This window comes from Polychytrium aggregatum, assembly GCF_025602895.1.
Source record: "Polychytrium aggregatum strain JEL109 chromosome Unknown BJ171scaffold_244, whole genome shotgun sequence".
Taxonomy (NCBI): Eukaryota; Fungi; Chytridiomycota; class Chytridiomycetes; order Polychytriales; genus Polychytrium; species Polychytrium aggregatum.
Window position 1 is genome coordinate 4,655 of NW_026516446.1, and position 18,140 is coordinate 22,794.

At 55.5% G+C, this 18,140-nt stretch overlaps 1 protein-coding gene and 2 non-coding genes across 3 annotated transcripts; all 3 read left to right on the forward strand.

The window, feature by feature from the left end:
* Positions 1–964: 964 nt before the first annotated feature.
* On the forward strand, positions 965–2,521 carry BJ171DRAFT_435867 (uncharacterized protein; the record flags this gene model as incomplete). Its single annotated transcript, XM_053107949.1, has 2 exons — positions 965–1,652; positions 2,010–2,521. The coding sequence occupies 2 exons, from the start codon at positions 965–967 to the stop codon at positions 2,519–2,521; spliced, it is 1,200 nt and encodes a 399-aa protein (XP_052961460.1).
* Positions 2,522–4,244: 1,723 nt separating this feature from the next.
* On the forward strand, positions 4,245–4,316 carry BJ171DRAFT_t447. Its single transcript has one exon. It is a non-coding gene; the product is annotated as a tRNA-Val (tRNA).
* Positions 4,317–4,331: 15 nt separating this feature from the next.
* BJ171DRAFT_t448 lies at positions 4,332–4,413 on the forward strand. Its single transcript has one exon. It is a non-coding gene; the product is annotated as a tRNA-Ser (tRNA).
* Positions 4,414–18,140: the final 13,727 nt, after the last annotated feature.

Here is an 18,140-nt window from a genome sequence, read left to right on the forward strand (position 1 = left end):
TGGGCGTTCCGAGATGGCCCGGGACGCATGCTCCAGCTCGGAGGCGAGCGTCTGCATGCACTCGGTGGCGCTCTGGGTCAGGGCCTTGATTCTAGCAGCTTCCTCGGGCTTGCTGAGGTCCAGCTTGGCGAGTTCTTCGTTAATCTTCTGAGCTTTCTTGAGAAGCTCACTCTGGATGTGCTGAAGCTGCTGTTGGGGACTCTGCTTCTTGCGCATGTCGGTGGCGCAGACGCGCTTCCCGACAGCCCTGGCATCGGCGAGGGAGGCCCGTTGTTCGAAAAGCTTCCATCCGGCTTCGTCATGGCGGGTCATCAGGCCCCAGAATACGAGGATGGAAAAATGCTTCCCGCATTCTTCCACCTTGGTGGCGGCGTCCGGGCTCATCAGCATGTTCTTGCAGACGACCGAGTGCTGGGCGTCGTCGATACGCCAGGCGGGGGGTTTGCTCCCTCTGCAACGGGAGCATTGAACTTGGTCTGCCTTCAGAGCGAAGACAAACCTAAAGCGGCGGTAGGTGATGTCTTTGAAATCGACCGGGATGAAGTCCTGGTCGCTGAGAGTGTTGTTCTTGGCCTTCTCGATTCTCGAGAGGGCCCACATCTTTTCCTCAACCACGTCGGGCGGAGAAGCACTGGGCCCTCTCGATCCTCAAGAAGGCCAAGAGCAACACTCTCAACGACCAGGACTTCATCCCGGTCGATTTCAAAGACATTACATACCGTAGATTCAGGTTTGTCTTCGCCCTCAAGGCAGACCAAGTTCAATGCTCCCGTTGCAGAGGGAGCAAACCCCTCGCCTGGCGTATCGACGACGCCCAGCACTCGGTCGTCTGCAAGAACATGCTGATGAGCCAATGCCGCTTTGCTTGCCTCTTCCCCCCGTTCCTTCGCTTCATCACCCCGTTCCGTCGCCCTGTTCCGTCAGCCTGTTCCGTCGCCCCTCCCACGCTGTCCCCATCGCAACCATGTCCGCCAATGCCCACCCCTCCATCGGTCCAACTCAGCCATCTCCCAGACCGTGCCCAGACATCTTCACCATAATCTGCTGCAACGACAGCTTCCAGCTCGCCCTCAGCCTCGCCGACATCGAGACCCTGCTCCTCGTCTGCAAGCGGGCCCAGCCACTCCTGGACTCCAAAGTGAATCGGCTTCGACACTGGTGCAAGGAGAACCGGCTGCACTCTCCAGACAGGCCGCTGCCGGATCTCATCTCTGCCAACGACTTGATTGCCATCTCGCTGCACTATGGCGGCCAAGAGACTGCCGACCGATCCTGGCTCGTTGCCTTGGCTGACCAGGGAAACCCTGCTGCGTCATATCTGCTGGCACGAATCCTGCAAGCCAATCTCGCTCACCGGCAGCCAGTGACTCGGTCCAAGCGGCGAGAAACTCAACAAGAAATCGCCCAGCACCTGGAAACGGCTGCCAACGCAAAGCATCCAATGGCACAATTCCACCTGGCCCACTCCTACCGCAACGGACTCGGAGTCTTCCAAGACTACACCAAGGCCGTCGAGCTGTACCGCACACTTGCAGATCGTGGGATGCCTCAGGCTCAAATCGCCCTTGGCTGCTGCTATGAAGGCGGCGAGAGTGTCGACCAAGACTTTGACACAGCCATTGAGTGGCATTCCAAGGCCGCAGATCAAGGCAGTGAAGACGGTCGACTCCATATCGTGTTCCTCCGTGGCTGGCTCTCGTTCATCGGCCATGGTGTCGAACAGAGCGACGCCGATGCCTTCAACCGCTGGCAGGAGGTCAGCCCTCAATCCACCGACCCGGTCATCAAGCCCATCGCCACGCACATGGTTGGGTGGATGCACTATCTCGGCCGGGGTACTGTGCGTGACGAGCAGAAGGGAGTCAAGATCATCCGGGAGAACAGATCGGATGAGTTTCCCTTGGGAGAAGAGGAGTGTCTCGCTGGTGAAAGTACGAACGTACGTCCCGACTCCAGCATCCTCGCATCTCGAAAATTCGTCGAGCTGTGCCAGCTGGGATCAGAGCAAGATTGGCTGTGTCGGCACCTCACTGCCGTGTGTCTGGTTCACGGAGTCGGAGTTCCGGAGGACCAAGTGACGGCCGCAGGCATCTTTGAGCAGCTCGCAAACGACGGTCATAATGACAGCCAGGTGCAGTTGAGAACAATGTATTTCTATGGTCGAGGAGTGGAGCCAAACCTCACAAAAGCATTCCAGTGGTGCCAACAAGCTGCAGACCAAAACAACTCCTTTGGACAGTGGATGCTGGGTACCTGTTATCGCCGGGATGACCCAATCTTCAAAGACTTGATCAAGGCCGCCCAGTGGTTCCACAAGTCGGCCGAACAGTGCAATCGGTATGGACAAGACTCTCTTGGCTACTGTTACCGATCTGGTGAGGGTGTGGCCAGAAATCTCCATACCTCCCGCTTCTGGTTCAATAAGGCCGAAGATCAAGGTATCCACCACGCTTGGCACAGAGTCAAAGTCGTTCATCGAGATTCCAACACCCGAAACAAACGAGTATGTCGGATTCAGTGATGACTGTACCCCCAATCAAATTTAACTGCACAGAGCAACCATTCAAGTTGCTTCATCTTGGTCTAGTCAACCTAAGTGCTGTGAAGATGCAAGGCTTGTTACAACCCTAAACGACACCTGCCTGGAACCTGGGTCATGTGTTCTCCCTGCTTGCCTCTCATATATAGCCTTCGACCCTCCAAGCCCCTGGTCTCCCCTGTCCTTCGTTATCTTGTTATGGTCGCCAATATATGTGTTTTCACGGTGACTACAGGCCTTAGATCATCCCCTCCGCCAGAGCCCTCGTAACAAGGCTGTTCCGATGATATAACACTGACTGAATATCGTTGTTGCGGGCGAACAATATATCCGAATCGCATAATAGCGGTATCTCAAAACATACCCATATACTGATAACTAAGTAACTAGGCTGCAGCTCGAGCGTAATTTTGTCAGAGCCAGAGGTTTCCCTCGGAAGGGTCGTCGTGACGACCCTCTTTGTGGTTCTGGATCCGATCATTGGGACTTTACTCCCCGGACTGCAGATGTCTTGCTTGGCTTGAGGTTCAAGTTGCCTGATTGGGTTCAATGCCCTCCTTTTGTCGTCAAAGCCCGCTGGCAAGATACCAAAATAGCGCACCAGCCGATCCGGTGCTTGAGCATCCCAGCGTGGTTCATGCAGCCGATCATATCCAAAAGCATCGTGCTGCCCATGCAGTCACAATGGCAGACGGCTCGACAGAGATCTTGTCGGGCGACACGGAGCTATTCCTGAACTTTGACAATGATGATCTCAGTGGCCGTGTTGGTGGCTAATGACGTTATATCAGCTATCGCTTACTGGCTATTGACTCGGCCGATTGGTGCTTTGATGCCTCTACCGATTGGTGCTTTGATGCCTCTACCGATTGTACTCACGACGGGTAAGATGTTGTGATGTACTTGTTGACTCGCCTGCTTTGGTGTCTTTCTCTTCCGACTTTGTGTCGGAGAATTCCGCAGGCTTTCTCTTTTCCATTTCCAAGTATCAAACATTGAATACAATCTGGATCCGAGTCGGAGAGCCATCGGGTCAGATAGTAGTGCGTCAGAAGGCGAAGGTCTCCCAGTTGACTTTTGTGGCTCTGTCGTCGATTTATCTCTCTCGGACGCACGTATATGTCGGTGGTGGACTAGGTCTTCCTTTGAACCTGGTTTGGGCGGTCGAATTTGTGTTGGAAGGGCGAGAGCATTTCCGGACGATCTCGGGATGGCGTGCATATTTGCAACAAGGCTGAGCAGACCTGTGGTAAAATGAGTGAAAAAGAATACGGTTTGTACAATCCGATCAAGTGAATATGCCCCCAAGTGTTAGCATCTGGCCTTAACTGGCGCTATACCTATCAAGAATGGATAGACTGTCAGCAAGAAGTCGGCCGATTCACACGGCAGATTCAATAGCATCGGATTCGCGATCGTGGCGCATATCGTGGCGTTTGATAAAATCAAGTGCGAGGAGGATAGACTGATGTAACACCTCGTGGCAAAGCAACTGACCTATCGATAGGTTACAGGACAGGACAAAATAGACAGCAGGAGACATGCTCATTACGCCATAGTTGGCTGGCCGAACGGCTGAGCCAACAGGCGGCGGGTGGAGGTAGGGGTCGCCAGACGCAACGACCCACACGAATTTGGGAGCAAGAGGCAATATTCTGTGGCGATTATCCAGGGGTCATATATGGAAATTGCGATTTCCGGACAAGCTCTTATGGTCTAGTGGTATGACGTGTCCTTCACACGGATAAGGTCCCCAGTTCGATCCTGGGTGGGAGCAAAGATAATCTTTAACGACAGCTTAGCCAAGTGGTTACGGCGTTGGACTTGAAATCCAATGGGCTTTGCCCGCGCAGGTTCGAACCCTGCAGTTGTCGCAACGACGATCACATTTTGCCTTTTCTTTCCGCTGGCCTGCCGGTTTCGATCTTGCTTGCCAAAGGCATTTTGATTTTTGAGATGCTCGCTTGTTCGCTTGCTACTTTGATCTCGCCTGCGAGTACGTGTTTTGGTATCGTGGATTGCCGGCGGTTGCTTTGTTCTCAAGGACTTGCTGTCGATTCTTGGTGTATGTAGCTGCTCTTGCTTCTGCCTTCCGGCTCCCCGTATTTGAAAGTGCCCTGGCCTACATACACCCTCCGATTATTAGATACACCTCTACCCTAACATTCCCGCACTTCGTTTTTGGGCGCTGTGCCGAGATCGATGCCGTGTTGGTTTCCGCCGTCTATATATTTCGGTGCGGAGTCCGATCGTTTGCCACAAGCTTGGTCTTGGTGGCCCTGTGGCCGGTGAGTGGTCCGATAGGGGCCGGGTTGATCAAAGTCGGTCGTCGCGTCCGAGGATCACAGCCAAGCGATTTAGCATCAACGCCGATTTGGCTCTGGGCCAACAACATCTGGGCCAACAACATCTGGGCCAACAACATCCGGGCCAACAACATCTGGGACCGGCCCGTTCGTCGTCGGTCACCCTACCAGTCGCCCTGCAATTGGTTGCGTCATGCGGCTGGCTGCATCCTCGTCTCCAAGAGTGGCTCTCTTTGCCGCTACGCTTCCGCTGTGAACCTTCCAGGCATGAGGCAGCGATTCCATATTTGTGTTGTATGTTTTTCAGGATCCATGTATTTGGCATTATTCGCCCCTGCCTTGGTCGGCTTCTCAACCAGCTTTTCATCAAGCCGCCATACACAGAACCTCACCACCGACTTCCTTGCTCAGAGCGTCTTTCAATTCCAGAATTCCATACTTCGTTTTCAGTATCGTAATGTGGCCGACTCCTTGTGGACGGAGCAGAGGCGACGCTCGTCGAGCAGAGGCGATCGCCTTGAGCTCAGGGACCGAAGCAAATACTTTGCGCGATGGCTTTGAAATCGTTGACATCTTCTTTAGGACGGGCTCTCCCTCGTGATACTTGAGGTCCATCCAGATTTTTCGACGAGCGATGTTGTCTGGTGTCACCGGTACTACTGAACCGGTGTGGTAAGGCCCTTTGTCGTCACCGCTCATGTAGGATGAGATAAACCCTTCATCGTACAGAATATGGGCAATCGATCGGTTCACATTGGTGTAAGGGACGGCAATCCGTCGAAATCGCCAACGAAAGCTGTTTTGAATCTGGGAACAGAGATTGGCAACGTTGGCGCTCATTCTGGGTTTGAAAGTTCGGCGTCCGGCTGCTGAGTTTGATGGTAGTGGATCTGATCTGTTGGTCCGAGTCGGAGGTTTCGATCGTTAGTGCCGTTCTGCGATGCTATGTTTTCTGTCGGTATTTTCCGTCCGCGGAAATGCCGGCTCGCTCCGAATCCAAGGAAACCGCCGAGATCAGCGCAGTGAACCGAGTTTCGCTTGCGATACCGGTGCTGGCATCATTGCTCGGCACTCATTTGAACTTGTCCTATCGCTGTTTGATCGCTTTCAGCATCCATCCGCAGCTTATTCGTTTCTCATGGCCCTCTTTCATTTGGGCTCCGGATCTCGGCAGTGATCTCGCACAGATGCTCCTCGTTTCAAAAGTTGCTCTCCACCCCCCCCTTCGCTGGGTTTCGGCCGCGAGTTTGTCCCCCAAATATCCGCTTCCTGGCTGTTCCCGTTATGTATGCCCATGTGGCCGTATTTCCCTCTCCAGGGCATGACGAGCAACGGTCCTGGCAGCCTTGGTGTCGTCCTGTGGCCAGGCTCCAGTCCTGCATCTCACCCTGAGCTCGTCTCACTCTGTGCGTCACACTGATTCAAAGCTGCTGCCGTCGCCTACCTCTTCCGATGCAAATGAGTCGAGTGCGTCTGCTTGCGTGTTCGTCTGTCGAGGCGGCTCGCGGTGCTTGATCTGGGCCGATCGTGCTGCTGTCGCCCTTCGTCTTTTTTTCTTCGTGGCTGCGTGTTCTGTGGTCACGTTGCTGGCTCCAGCCGCCCTCGAGCCCACTCCAGCCAGCTCCTGCCTCGCCGCTTTTCTTGCTGGGACGGCCGTGCCGCGGCGCAACGAGATCTCGGCAGTTTCGCTGATCGGGCTCTGTTTGCTCCCGACGCCCGCCGCTCGTCGACCTTCCTGTTCACCGTGGTGCCGTGGACCAGCAGCCTCAGCCATGGTGCGTGCCGTCGTTGATCTCTTCAACCATTCTCCGATCCTATATTGGTCGGCCTTGGCGTCATCCGCCAGCATCTGTCATATCGCCCCGCGCGGTCGCTGCACTCCGGTTATCCATCCCCACTGGCGTCCCTGCCCGCATGTCTCAACTCACTCCGTTCCGCTTGCATCGATCATCCAGTCGATTTCAAAGACATCAAAGATGCTGCAGTTTCTCAACTGTCGGCTAAGAATCACAATTTTGGATGGAAGGACTTTGATCGGACAAATGCTCGCCTTCGACAAGCATATGAATCTGGTGCTTTCGGACTGCGAGGAGTTTCGAAAGATCAAGCCAAAGGGACCCGTCCCGGCTGGTCAGCCCGATCGTGAAGAAAGAAGAACTCTAGGACTGGTTGTCCTGCGTGGAGAAACGATCGTCAGCATAAGTATCGAAGCCCGTCTCCCCTCGGCAGACGAAAGCAAGTCAAAAGCAGCCAGCAGCGGCCCTGGTCTGGCCCGTTCCGCTGGGCGAGGCGTGGCCATCGCTGCTGCCCCGGCTGGTATTCCCGCCGGTAAGTCTCTTGTCGACAGATTGTGTTCGACGCTCACGAAGCCGTCGCGCCAATGTTCGTTGTTATCACCACCTCCAGCGCTTGTCATCTCAAACACCATCGCACCTTCCCCTCCATGTCGACAGCACTTGCCGGCCCTGTTCGCGGTGTTGGCGGCCCTGGTATCCAGCAGATGCAACCTGCTGGCCGAGGAAACTTTGTGGCCCCTCCCGTCGCATACGGACGTCCCCCCATGCCTGGCCCTCCCGGCCCTGGAGGTCTTGCGCCGCGCCCTGGTCCTCCTATGATGGGCGGTGCCCCTCCCATGCCGCCCTTTGGTCGTGGTGGGCCTCCACCAGGCTTCCGTCCTCCGCCCGTAAGTCCCGTTGTGTCTTGTCGGTCCCTATGCTGATCTGGCTTCCGAGAGTGTGACCAACCCTGCATTCCACTACTTGCTCCATTTATAGGGTATGCCCATGGGTGGGCCTCCTCCTGGATTCCCAATGGGCGGTGTGCCTCCACGACCGGGGTAAGTTATCTGTCTGCTTTTCGGATCGTTGTGTTTGGAGACATCGTCGTTCTGCGGTCTATCTTTGGACTCTTGTGGATTCGATCTGACTGATCTAATCTGATGCTTTGCCCTCCGTTCAGATTCCCTCCCGGTCCTCCTCCTGGCTTTAGACCGGGTCCCCCTCCCCCGCGATCATAAGCTTCAATCTTCACGAAATGCACCGCGGCATCCTGTGTTGATAGCCAGCGGCAACAGCATCCTGGATCTTGAATACACACACACGTCCGTCAAATGCATTTACATCGCTCACGGGCCACTCACAATCCTTCGATTCCGTAGTGCTGCACTGCGGCGTTCCAACTCGATCCCGTGGAATGCTGCCCATTATCAGCTCGGGAGCACTGCCCCTCCCCTCATTCTGTCTGCCTGCGATATCGTATTTAATCGATCCTGCGGTGGATCTCCATGGGCGAGATCGACTTGCACATTGCGTGCCTGTCCTTTGGCTGCATCGATGTGACAATCTATTGATCGATTTGCACCGACTCCATAAACTATGGCATGAGCACGCACGGGGTACTGGAGCTCGCTGATCGCACACATTTTTTGATTAACCCATACAGATCACCTTCCCTCTGACGATGGTGGTGGTGGTGGTGGTGGTGAAACTGCTTGAAACTGCTGGAGAGCCTCAAGCCACAGAGACTTGTCTTTGGGCAACTGCCAAACAAATGTGTACCCACACTCAGAATCAATAGTTTCTCAACAGCGAGATGCTCCATGCAGCCGAGAGCCATGAGAGAGCCGTAAGCCCGTCCCCAACACCGAGGGCTTCGAAAGCAGGGCGGGTTTCGCGACGAGGCCACAGGCCGAGGGCATCCATTCCCGGCCCCGCCCATTTTTTTGCCGCTCCCTCCTCGTGGGCTCGAGGGCAGTCGTTCGCTCGCCAACATCTTACAGCCCAACCGGCTTCGTGGTGATCGTCCATTGCCTCTCATGGCTGAACGCAGCGAGTCTTCATCAGCGGCGGCGCCGACTGCATTATCGCCTTTGGCTGGGCCGGTAAACAAGTTCAGGTGAGCTTTCTAGCCTGGCCCCGTCCGTCGCTTTCCATGGTTGCGCTCTCATGGTCGGCCTGTCGCTTTCCGCTTCGGGGACAAGTCCGCCTCACACGGCCTCCGATGGCCAAGTTGCTGGTGTCGATTAACACAATTATATATTACTCAGCAACGACGGATCATTCCTGCGGCAGTTCAAGCGAAGCCAGCTCGTTGAAAAGGACGAGGAAACCAAGAAGAAGGAGGAGCTTCAAGCGTCGGTATCTCTGATCCCTGCTATGAGCCCTTCCTTTGGATTGCGTAGATCCCAAGATCACCCTTCCAGCGGGATACCTGATTACTAATGAGCCGGAGTCGTTTGCTGTTGGCTCCCCGTGTTTGAAGACTTGAGCCCTTCGAGGACTAACCCACATGATCTGCTGCCATACTATGTCCTCCATCGATCCTGATCGACTACGCTACCACCTGCACCGCACGATGTCGTGTACCCAGGAAAAAGAGTTTCGATTCTGCATTCGTAAGTTATTCCGTATTCTCTTGCATGGGTGAAAAGCGGCCTGATTCGTCCGGCGCGGTAAACTGCTGGATGCCCCTGCAGCTGAGGAGGCTTAAAGGATGTGGAATCCGAGTGATCTGAAGTCAAACGGACCCGAGGCTCGACTGCCGTATCCGAGCTCTGGTCTGACTCCTTTGCTCGTGGCTCATGACATCGGCGGCTTTTGGGCATTTTAGAAATCTCGGGGCAAGCGCAAAAAGGTCGTCGTCAGCGTCGACTCGGTGGCGAAAAAGTCAAAGACCCAGGATCTCGATTCCAAGGAGGCAAACGCCTACCTCCAGGAGATGCAGTCGTACTCGGATCGCCTCACTGTCGGCAGCGGCAGTGGTGTGCGTCCCTTGGTCAAGTAGGGCCGAGCGGGCTCATTAGCCAAGATCCGAGAAATCATCAAGCTTGTTGCCCCGAGGGCGTTGCCGGCCCCGGCAATGTGTGGCTCATTTGGCTGGTAGCTGTTGATAATGCTGTCGTGGCTTCATGCTCTGAATCGAGTCTGCGATGTCTGCTCGAGGGATGTTTCTCGGGAATTCAACACGATTGCTGTTAGGAGTGGATGCCCCAGCTGCCTTACAGTTACTGGGATGTCTAGTTTTCGGATCGACAACCAAATGATCTGTGGTCTCGTAACATGGTCTGCTGACCAAGACCATCTTCGGAGTGTCCAAGAGCACCCACACCCACTGGAGAATAGGCGACGCAGCATGATCGCCGTGTGCAGGGCGATTGTGAAGACCCGCGGTCTTCGTTCCGAGGTTGCAGATTTCGATAGTCTGAGATGCTGCTTTCGAGCTTGGGCGTTTCATTGAGGATACGACGACCCACTCCCAGGAGAGACTTTCGTCTTCCTACATCCTTGCGCTTCTCAACATTTGCATCCTCCCACTCCGGCCGCCGAATATCAGCCAGTCGACTGCTGACAACGTCACTTCGAGCACAGACATCTGATAGCGGCAGCAAATCGACCAATCAAAGCCCTCCCAAAAGTTCATTGGGCACCTGCAGCATCATGGCTGTGTCAATAGGATGGCCAATCAATCCCTTTGTACACCAGACGGGTGTTTATTGTGGGTGGTGGATGTGTGTCCGCCCCAGTTCATTACAGGCAATCCAATAAAAACGGGACACCCGGGTTTTTGACCATTGATCGAATATTTTGTTACCCAATGTTATCGCGCGCTGGCCATGACCATTCGCCACACATCCGACTTTCGCACCGCCGCATTGCGATGCTACGCCCTCATCCATAGCCTGCGTAAGGTCGCCTCCATATTCAGTGTATCCAAGAGCACCATCCATCGATGGCACCGAGGATGCAAGCTGGATGACCCATCCCGGGTCCCAGCTCGCAGATCCACTTTCTTCGAGCAGGCATGTCCAGTCATTCGCACCCTGATTGAACAGGACCCGTTCCAGACTGGTCCTGTGTTGCGATGCAAGCTCGAGTCCATCCTCCAGAGGAAAGTATCACTCTCACTCTGCCACACTGCCATCCACCGAGCAGGTCTCTCACACAAGAGGAGCCACACACCTCTACAAGTCCAAGCGACTGGATGAGCGAGTGGCACAGTTCAGGGACCAGGTCCGCTCCATCGACCCACGACGATTCGTCTTTGTCGATGAGACAGGGATCAGGAGATCCATTTTCCCTCTCTACGGATACTCACCGAAGGGTGCTCCGCTTCGCCAGCGCAATCACATGAAGCACAAGTCCGTCTCGGCTGCATTTGCCATCAACCACTCTGGTGTGCTGCATCGCATGTACATCCCCACATCATTCAAGACACACTCGATGGTCGAGTTCTTTGAGCGAGCGAGCTTCCCAGACGACTCTGTGATTGTGATGGACAATGTCAGCATGCACAAGACACGGGCTGTCCTGGACTGCATCGAGCGCCGAGGATGGTCAGTGATCTTCACCCCACCTGCTTCACCCGACTTCAATCCCATCGAGAACTTCTTTGGGATTGTGAAGCATCCAGTACAGGAAGGCAGCAGCGCTGAATGCGTCCGAGGGATTCAGGGTCGGGATGGTGACCCTGTTCGAGTCCGTCGTGCGGAGGGTGCTTCCAGATGTCTTCCCACGGCTGATTGAGCGAGCGATGCGCTTCTGGGGTTGAGTTCCCTCCAATCAAGCCGCCGTTCTCACGTTCACATCCCTGGCTTGAACCTCTCGGCGATTTTTGAACAGGGTCACTTCCCCAACCAGCCCGCAAAGACGGGCTCCTGCTCTCGGGTATAAATGCCACACCTTCGTCCTGCTGCTTTCTTCCCTCATCTCGCCTTGATCTGATCATCGCGCTATTGTACGATAAAAAAGTCTCTGCTCTGACCAGTACCACTGGCAGGCACCCAGCACCCTCTGCCCCCATGCCTCCGAAGCGTAAGGGTACCGGTGATGGCCAGCCTCGGCCACCCAGGCCCAAGAAAGCCAAGTCACAGTCGGAGCCTGTCTCTGGTTCGTATTCTGACCCCACGCATGCTTGGTCGTCTGTTGCTCCGTCGCTCACCACCACTGCTTCTGCAGATCCAATGGATGTCGATCCCACCGAGCCTGGTCCATCTACTTCCTCGAGTACCGGCAAGCGATGTCGCCAGTGCGATGGCACCGATCACGAACGTTGCAACACTAGCAAATGTCCCAAATACCGGCCCCTCAAGAGTTCTGTCGTCCCACTCGTGGATGGAAGGTCATCCGCCCCTCAGTTCAGCTGCTTCAAGCAGACGATGGATGGCTGTTGTCTCAATCCCGCTCTCCGCGACAAGATCCAGGCCACCGTCGAGGCCATGACCCAGATCCAGTTCGAGGCATCCAGGCTGCTCAACCTGCACATCCTCCGGTGCATCGAGCAGGATATTCCCGTCCCCGTCATCTCCAGGGCCACCCCTGCTTTCATCCGCCAATGCTTCACGATTGTCGAGGCCGATGCCCTCTCGACGGCCAGGGACACCAAGAAATACAACGAGCATCTGGTCGCTTCCTTTCGCGACTATCAGACCACTCGGCACGCAGACCTGCCTCCGGCCCCTCGTCTGCCTGATGGTGCTCACAGTCAGCTTCTCACACTGGCTGTCAATGCCTATGCCACCAACTGCACCACCCACCTCGATCTGGCCTACTGGCGACTCCTTCGCCGCTTCTGCGCTGCCGTCTTCCCAGCCAACAAGCACAAGCACGAAGCCATCGAGGCTTGTCTTGAGCTCTTAGAGAAACCAGGGCAGACTCCACCCAAGGCCGATCTCGAGTTCCTCTATCCCGAGTTTGGTCACGTCCTGGACGAGTTTCGGTACAGCAACGACCAGGACCGCTTCCGGGCCCTCCATCGCCTCTCACACCATGTGAGAATCCTCGCCCGGGACAAGATGGTCGACAATGTCCACAAGTGGATCGACTGTGACATGCCCGCCCTCCGAGTCACCGAGCTGCAGCGCCAGGCCAAGCTGGACGAGCTCACTACCCAAGGCATTCCCTCCGACGACAAGAGGTTCACCACGGCCAAGTCTGAGCTCGGCACCACCAAGTCCAAGATCAACAAGCTGGCCGCCAGACTCAAGTGGGCTCTCAAGCAGCTCGCTCTTGACACTCCTCCGGCCGTGTGCACGATGGTTCCTCTATGCACTGCCACGGCCAAGTATGTCAAGATTGACACGGTCACTCTCTGGGAACTCCTGGGTCCAAAGAAGCGCCTTGGACTCACCAGGGACATGCTCAAGGAAGAAGGTGAGGACGGTGTCAACAACCAGGATCGTCTCCGGCGCAGTTGCTTCAAGCTGCGTAGTTCCCTCTTCCAAGAGCGGGTCAGGGACAAGAAGCTGTTCAACTACGAGATCAGCACCGATGGCATTGGATGCACCATCGGTCTCGTCAAGTTTCTGCCTCGAACCGATCACACCGAGACTTCCGAGCCTCCTCCGACTGCCGAGCAGCGCATCCAGGAGCACATCGGCAGCCCAGACCCCGATCGCACCACTTGGATTGGCATCGATCCTGGAGTCGGCTCCATCTTCACGGCGGTCATCCAAGCACCGGGCCACCAAGACGAGGTGGTCTCATTCTCCAATGGCCACTATCAGCACATGTGTGGCCATACGTCCAACACAAGGTGGCACAACACCATGAAGTATCGACTCAGCATCGAGACCTGGATGTCGTCCACCCCCTCGCCCAAGGTGTCGTCCTCGGAGGCCTTCAAGGTTCATCTCACCCATGTCCTGCGACCGGAGCTGCGAGTGCAGCTCGACTTCCACCTTGGCAAGAAGGCCCGTCACCATCGATTCACGGGCCACAAGAGACGCCAAGTGGCCGTCGACAGGATGTACAAGGCCGTCCTGAAGCACGCCCCGATACGGACCGATGTGGTGATCGCCTTTGGCAATGCATCATGGCGACAGGGCAAGGGCTATGCATCCAGCCCTCGGAGGCAGCGGTTCGCTCGGTACTTTGAGCAGTTCGAGCACCACCGACGCCGTCCCAATCACCATCATGGAAGCGTCAAGGTAGTCTCGACGAATGAGTTCAACACCTCGCAATTGTGCTCCAAGTGCCTGGAGCCAGTTCGGTTGGAAGGACTCGATGCGCCCAGTGTTGCGAATTCCCACTTTGTCAGGAGCTGCAAGAATCCCAGCTGCCGGACAGTGTGGAATCGCGACGTCAATGCGGCGCGCAACATGATCACAGTATGCAGGTCGATTGTGGAGATCGGAGAGCGACCGGCGGTCTTCACTCGGAGGCTGCCAAAGTGATCTGATCTATTTATTGTGGCTTTGCTTGACGCATGCCATCACATACTACATGTTCATGGAAACGGCTGTGGTGTCCCGTTTTTTTCTGAATATAGTGTAAAAGGGCCATAACAACACAATATGCCGCCTCATTTGCGATCGACTAAAGACGATTGTTTGCCCGGAGCCGAGCTGATGAGCGGGTACCAACCCTGCCCATATCTCGGGGCGCCGGGAGCAGCGATCGACGGGCGACATGTCCGCCGATCTTGCCGCCTAGCCCCGATTCTGGCTCCGAAATGCCCTCCATTCCGGCTCCCGCTGTCCCCTTGGATCGTGTTCGTGTCTGGATGCAGTCCACAGCCGCCTCGATTTTGGGGTCCAATCCAGCATTGGTTTTGCGGCGCAGGGGGCGTCTTTGAGTCGCTGCCGAGTCGGAAGTCGTCAGTGTCATTGGTGCTCCTCCCCAAGGAGGCGGCATCATAGTGCTTCGAGGGTCGAAAGTACTGTCGGCTGGACGAATCGAGAGCTGGGCCCCGATATTGGACATGGATCCGGCTCCAAGCTGGGCAGCTCCGAACGGGATGGAGCTGGGAGGCGGAGCAGATGCCTTGGCTTCGAAAGTAAACATTGTCGCACTTGGCGCTGGCATCTGTGTGGCCAGAGCTGCGGTGCCGATTGGCTGCGGTCCAAGCTGGGTCGACCAAGCCGCCGGACCTGGGGCCTTGGGCTTTCTCTTTGCGCTCCCTGGTGCCACCATAACGGGAATCAGGGACTCCCGTGCCCGATTTCGAGTGGTTCTTCTCATCGGGCTTGAGCGGATCGGCCCTCCGCCGGAGCTAGCAGAGGCAGCAGCCAGCGCAGCAACCCGATGCCCGGCATTTGTCGGTGTCTTAGTCGCAGGTGGATTTGCTGGGGCATCGCGTCTGTGGCTTGCCACTGGAGTAGCGTCGCTATCGGCATCCGCCATGCCGTCGGGCTCATGAGCGGCAATGCGGCGCTTCTTTGGTGCTGTCGGCGTCTCGTCGTTGTCGCACTCCATCTGGTCGCTCGCCGATCGTTTGAATGAGGCATGCTCGTCCGCAGATGAGGAATAAGAGCTGAAGTGATTCTCGATGCTGCTTTTGATGGCAGCGGTTGCGTCGCCGCCAGCCGAGTCCGGCTTGGGTTCTGGGTCTTGAAGGTCGCTCACCATCAGTGCTCGGAGTCGCGACTCGAGCATGGTCGACCGTCGATGTTTCTTTGCCGGAGCTTTGGCATGCTCGATTCGTTTGTTCTGTCGATCGAGCACCTCGTCGATCAGCAGCGACGTTTCCTGGTCGTCCTGGAGGCTTACAACCTCAGCAATGACGCCCGCTACCTGATGGATGATATTCCCGGTAATGATAGTGATGGTGGTTCACCGTGATTGTTGTTGTAAGCATCGAGTGCATGTCAATCGACAGAAATGTGTAGCCATGATCTCCTACCATATTTTGCATCCAGGCTGCGGCTGCAGTTCTACTGCGACTCTGACATATCGATATCAAGTCCCAACCATTCCGTGGTACTTACATTAGCCATCATGTCCTCGGGCATTGCCATGAGCATTTCGTCGTTGTGGCTGTGAGCGATCTGCGCCATCTCCTCTAGTCCTTGGATCGCGGCAAGCTGACTCGCAGAGAGCTTGTCAACTGCAGTTGTCCGCTCGGTCGCGATGCCACGGAGAACTTCTAGCTTCAATGTCAGTTGCGAGTTTTCCGACATGACCTCCATCAACATGATTTCCTTCTTGACATTTTCGCGATCCACTTGACTGAGTTTCTGCCAGATGGCTCCATTTTGAAGGTTGCTCAGCTCGTTTCGACCGGCTTTGATTGCTTCCTCGGCTTGAATCGTGTACTGCCGCAGGTTGGCGCTGTTAAGGTGAAGCTCTTCGCATACACTTAATAGTGAAAGCTGCAGCCGAGACAGGAGCTCCTCGGCAAGGCCGACAGACTCGCTATTGGTGCACATTGACGAGAGCTTGTCCGCCAGTATCTGGAGCGACTTGAGACGGTGCTCATTTCGCTCGATCGAGACCATTGCAGCCGTGAGCTCGAGACGTTTTTCGTCCAGTTTGTAAAAGAGCTGGTGTACTTGTCGAATGAGATCGTGCCCGAACGCGGAGCTCTCCTCGCTGCTCTCGTTGGGCAGCGATCGAGAGCGAGTTGAGCGATTGCCTTCTGCGGCCTTCCCGGCGCTGGCTTTGGCTGATACCTGACGATCGCGGTGGGCGATTTCTTCTTTCAGCTCCAGAATTTGTAGATTCAGATCACGGATAATTTTTGGATATTCGGATATGTGGTACTCGACATCAATGTTGTTTTGCGCAACAACTGTAGTAATATTCTTGGCCCTGTTTGCGTACTTGAGAGTGTTCTGGGTCTCATCGTAGTGGACGACGGCGGGGCTGATGTTGGCAATCATGACAACCTGGGCAGAGACGGTCGCACTGGGTGTTACTCTTGCGGGTCCACTTGTGGCGTGCTCACCAGGGGAGCATCAGCCAGAACACATGGGGATGGACCCTGCGGTGCTGCTTCGGATTCCCCCCCCCAAGCCGTCGATCAACACCGCCGATCAACGCTGCCAGGATTAGTTTATCCCACAGCAAGCGAATATGCGCCAACCTTGCAGTTTCCGCCGAGTGAGTACTTGAGTAACCGAGTCAGTTTCGAGTCGCGATAGGGAATGTGATTGGGCTTGTTGCTGCAGAGCGCATTGATACAGTTTCCAAGGGCAAGCAGCGATCTGTAGGAGATGGGGTGAACCCAAGCGAGGGCACAAGTCAGAGGCTATACTCGATCGAGTCGCATAAGTGTAAATGTAATGCGCACGTCGAACTCGACGCGCAAGACGCCTCGGCCTAGAGGGTTCGGCATTTTCATGTTCGCTGAGCCCTCTTGAGTCGCGTACCTGTTAATGTTGGCGCCCTCAAGTTGCCGATCTCCTTTGTTCTTTGTCGCCGAAGCTCGCTGGAGATTGGAGTCCAGCAGATAGAGTCGAGGCAAGGTCAGCAATGATCGGTCTCGTTCATTTTCGTTTCATTCTCTGTGCAACTGATGTGTGCTCTTCTCAAAGTAATAATAATAATCAACCAGTATTGCTTGGGAAGCCATCAGGAGCTGCATCAGGTCCATCGGTGGCAGCATACCTCGCTTCCGGCAAGATCGATGATCGACAGCGTAGCACTCTTCCACACCGCCGTCACGCCGGTGACCTTTTCGCGTGTCCGAATCCGGATTTGAAGAACGGCGTGGGATCGTGAGCTCACAGCGTTGGCCTCGGTCGGGGCGCGTGTTCTGTTTTCATTGCCCAGGATCAGCATTTTCATCACGTCGTTTACGTTCTTTGGGTGGTGTTCCGAGAGCCCTGAAACGAGGACGTGGTTTTCGCTCTCATCTTCGCGAAGATGCAGCGGCGGGCCTTCGGGAATCAGTAGATCGCGGATGGTTTCGTTGTAGACCTCGAGATATGACACAGTCGACTCGATGATGTGGGTCTTTGAGCGCTGCTCGATGCATCGAAATAGCTCCTCCATCGTGCGGGAAATGACGCCAGGGTCCGACGGCGTTCCTGCAGGTACCCGAGGGAATGTGATCGAAGGATCGGTTAGTGCTCAAACCCACAAACCGTCGCCCAAATAGCCGTCGCAATCGGACCAATGTCCCCATGCCCGTGTTTGGTGCAGCTTGCGTCAACATACTCCGTCTCGTCGTGGTCGCATTTCTCAGACCGGAGCAAAGATAGTACATACCTGTAATAGTGTGTGTCTTTCCGCAACCTGTGGCTCCATAGGCGAAGACGGTGGCATTGTAGCCCTGCAGGACGCTGTCGATGAGCGGCTGGACTGTTCCTTCATAGACCTCCTGTTGGCTTGCCTCCTCGGAGAAGACTCGGTCAAAGGAATAGCGGATTTCTTTGTTTCTGCGACTACGGTGATCATACGTCCGGATTGACCTTGCTGTGGGATCTTTGGGATCTGATCGTCGACGGTTACGATCGCCAAAGGCGGCGTTTGGTCAAATGCGGCAATAGCACACAGCGGTCGGTTCATCGACTCTGCGATCACGTTTGCACTCAGATCATCCATCTCCCAACGTGTTGACTGCCCGGGTCTCGCCGC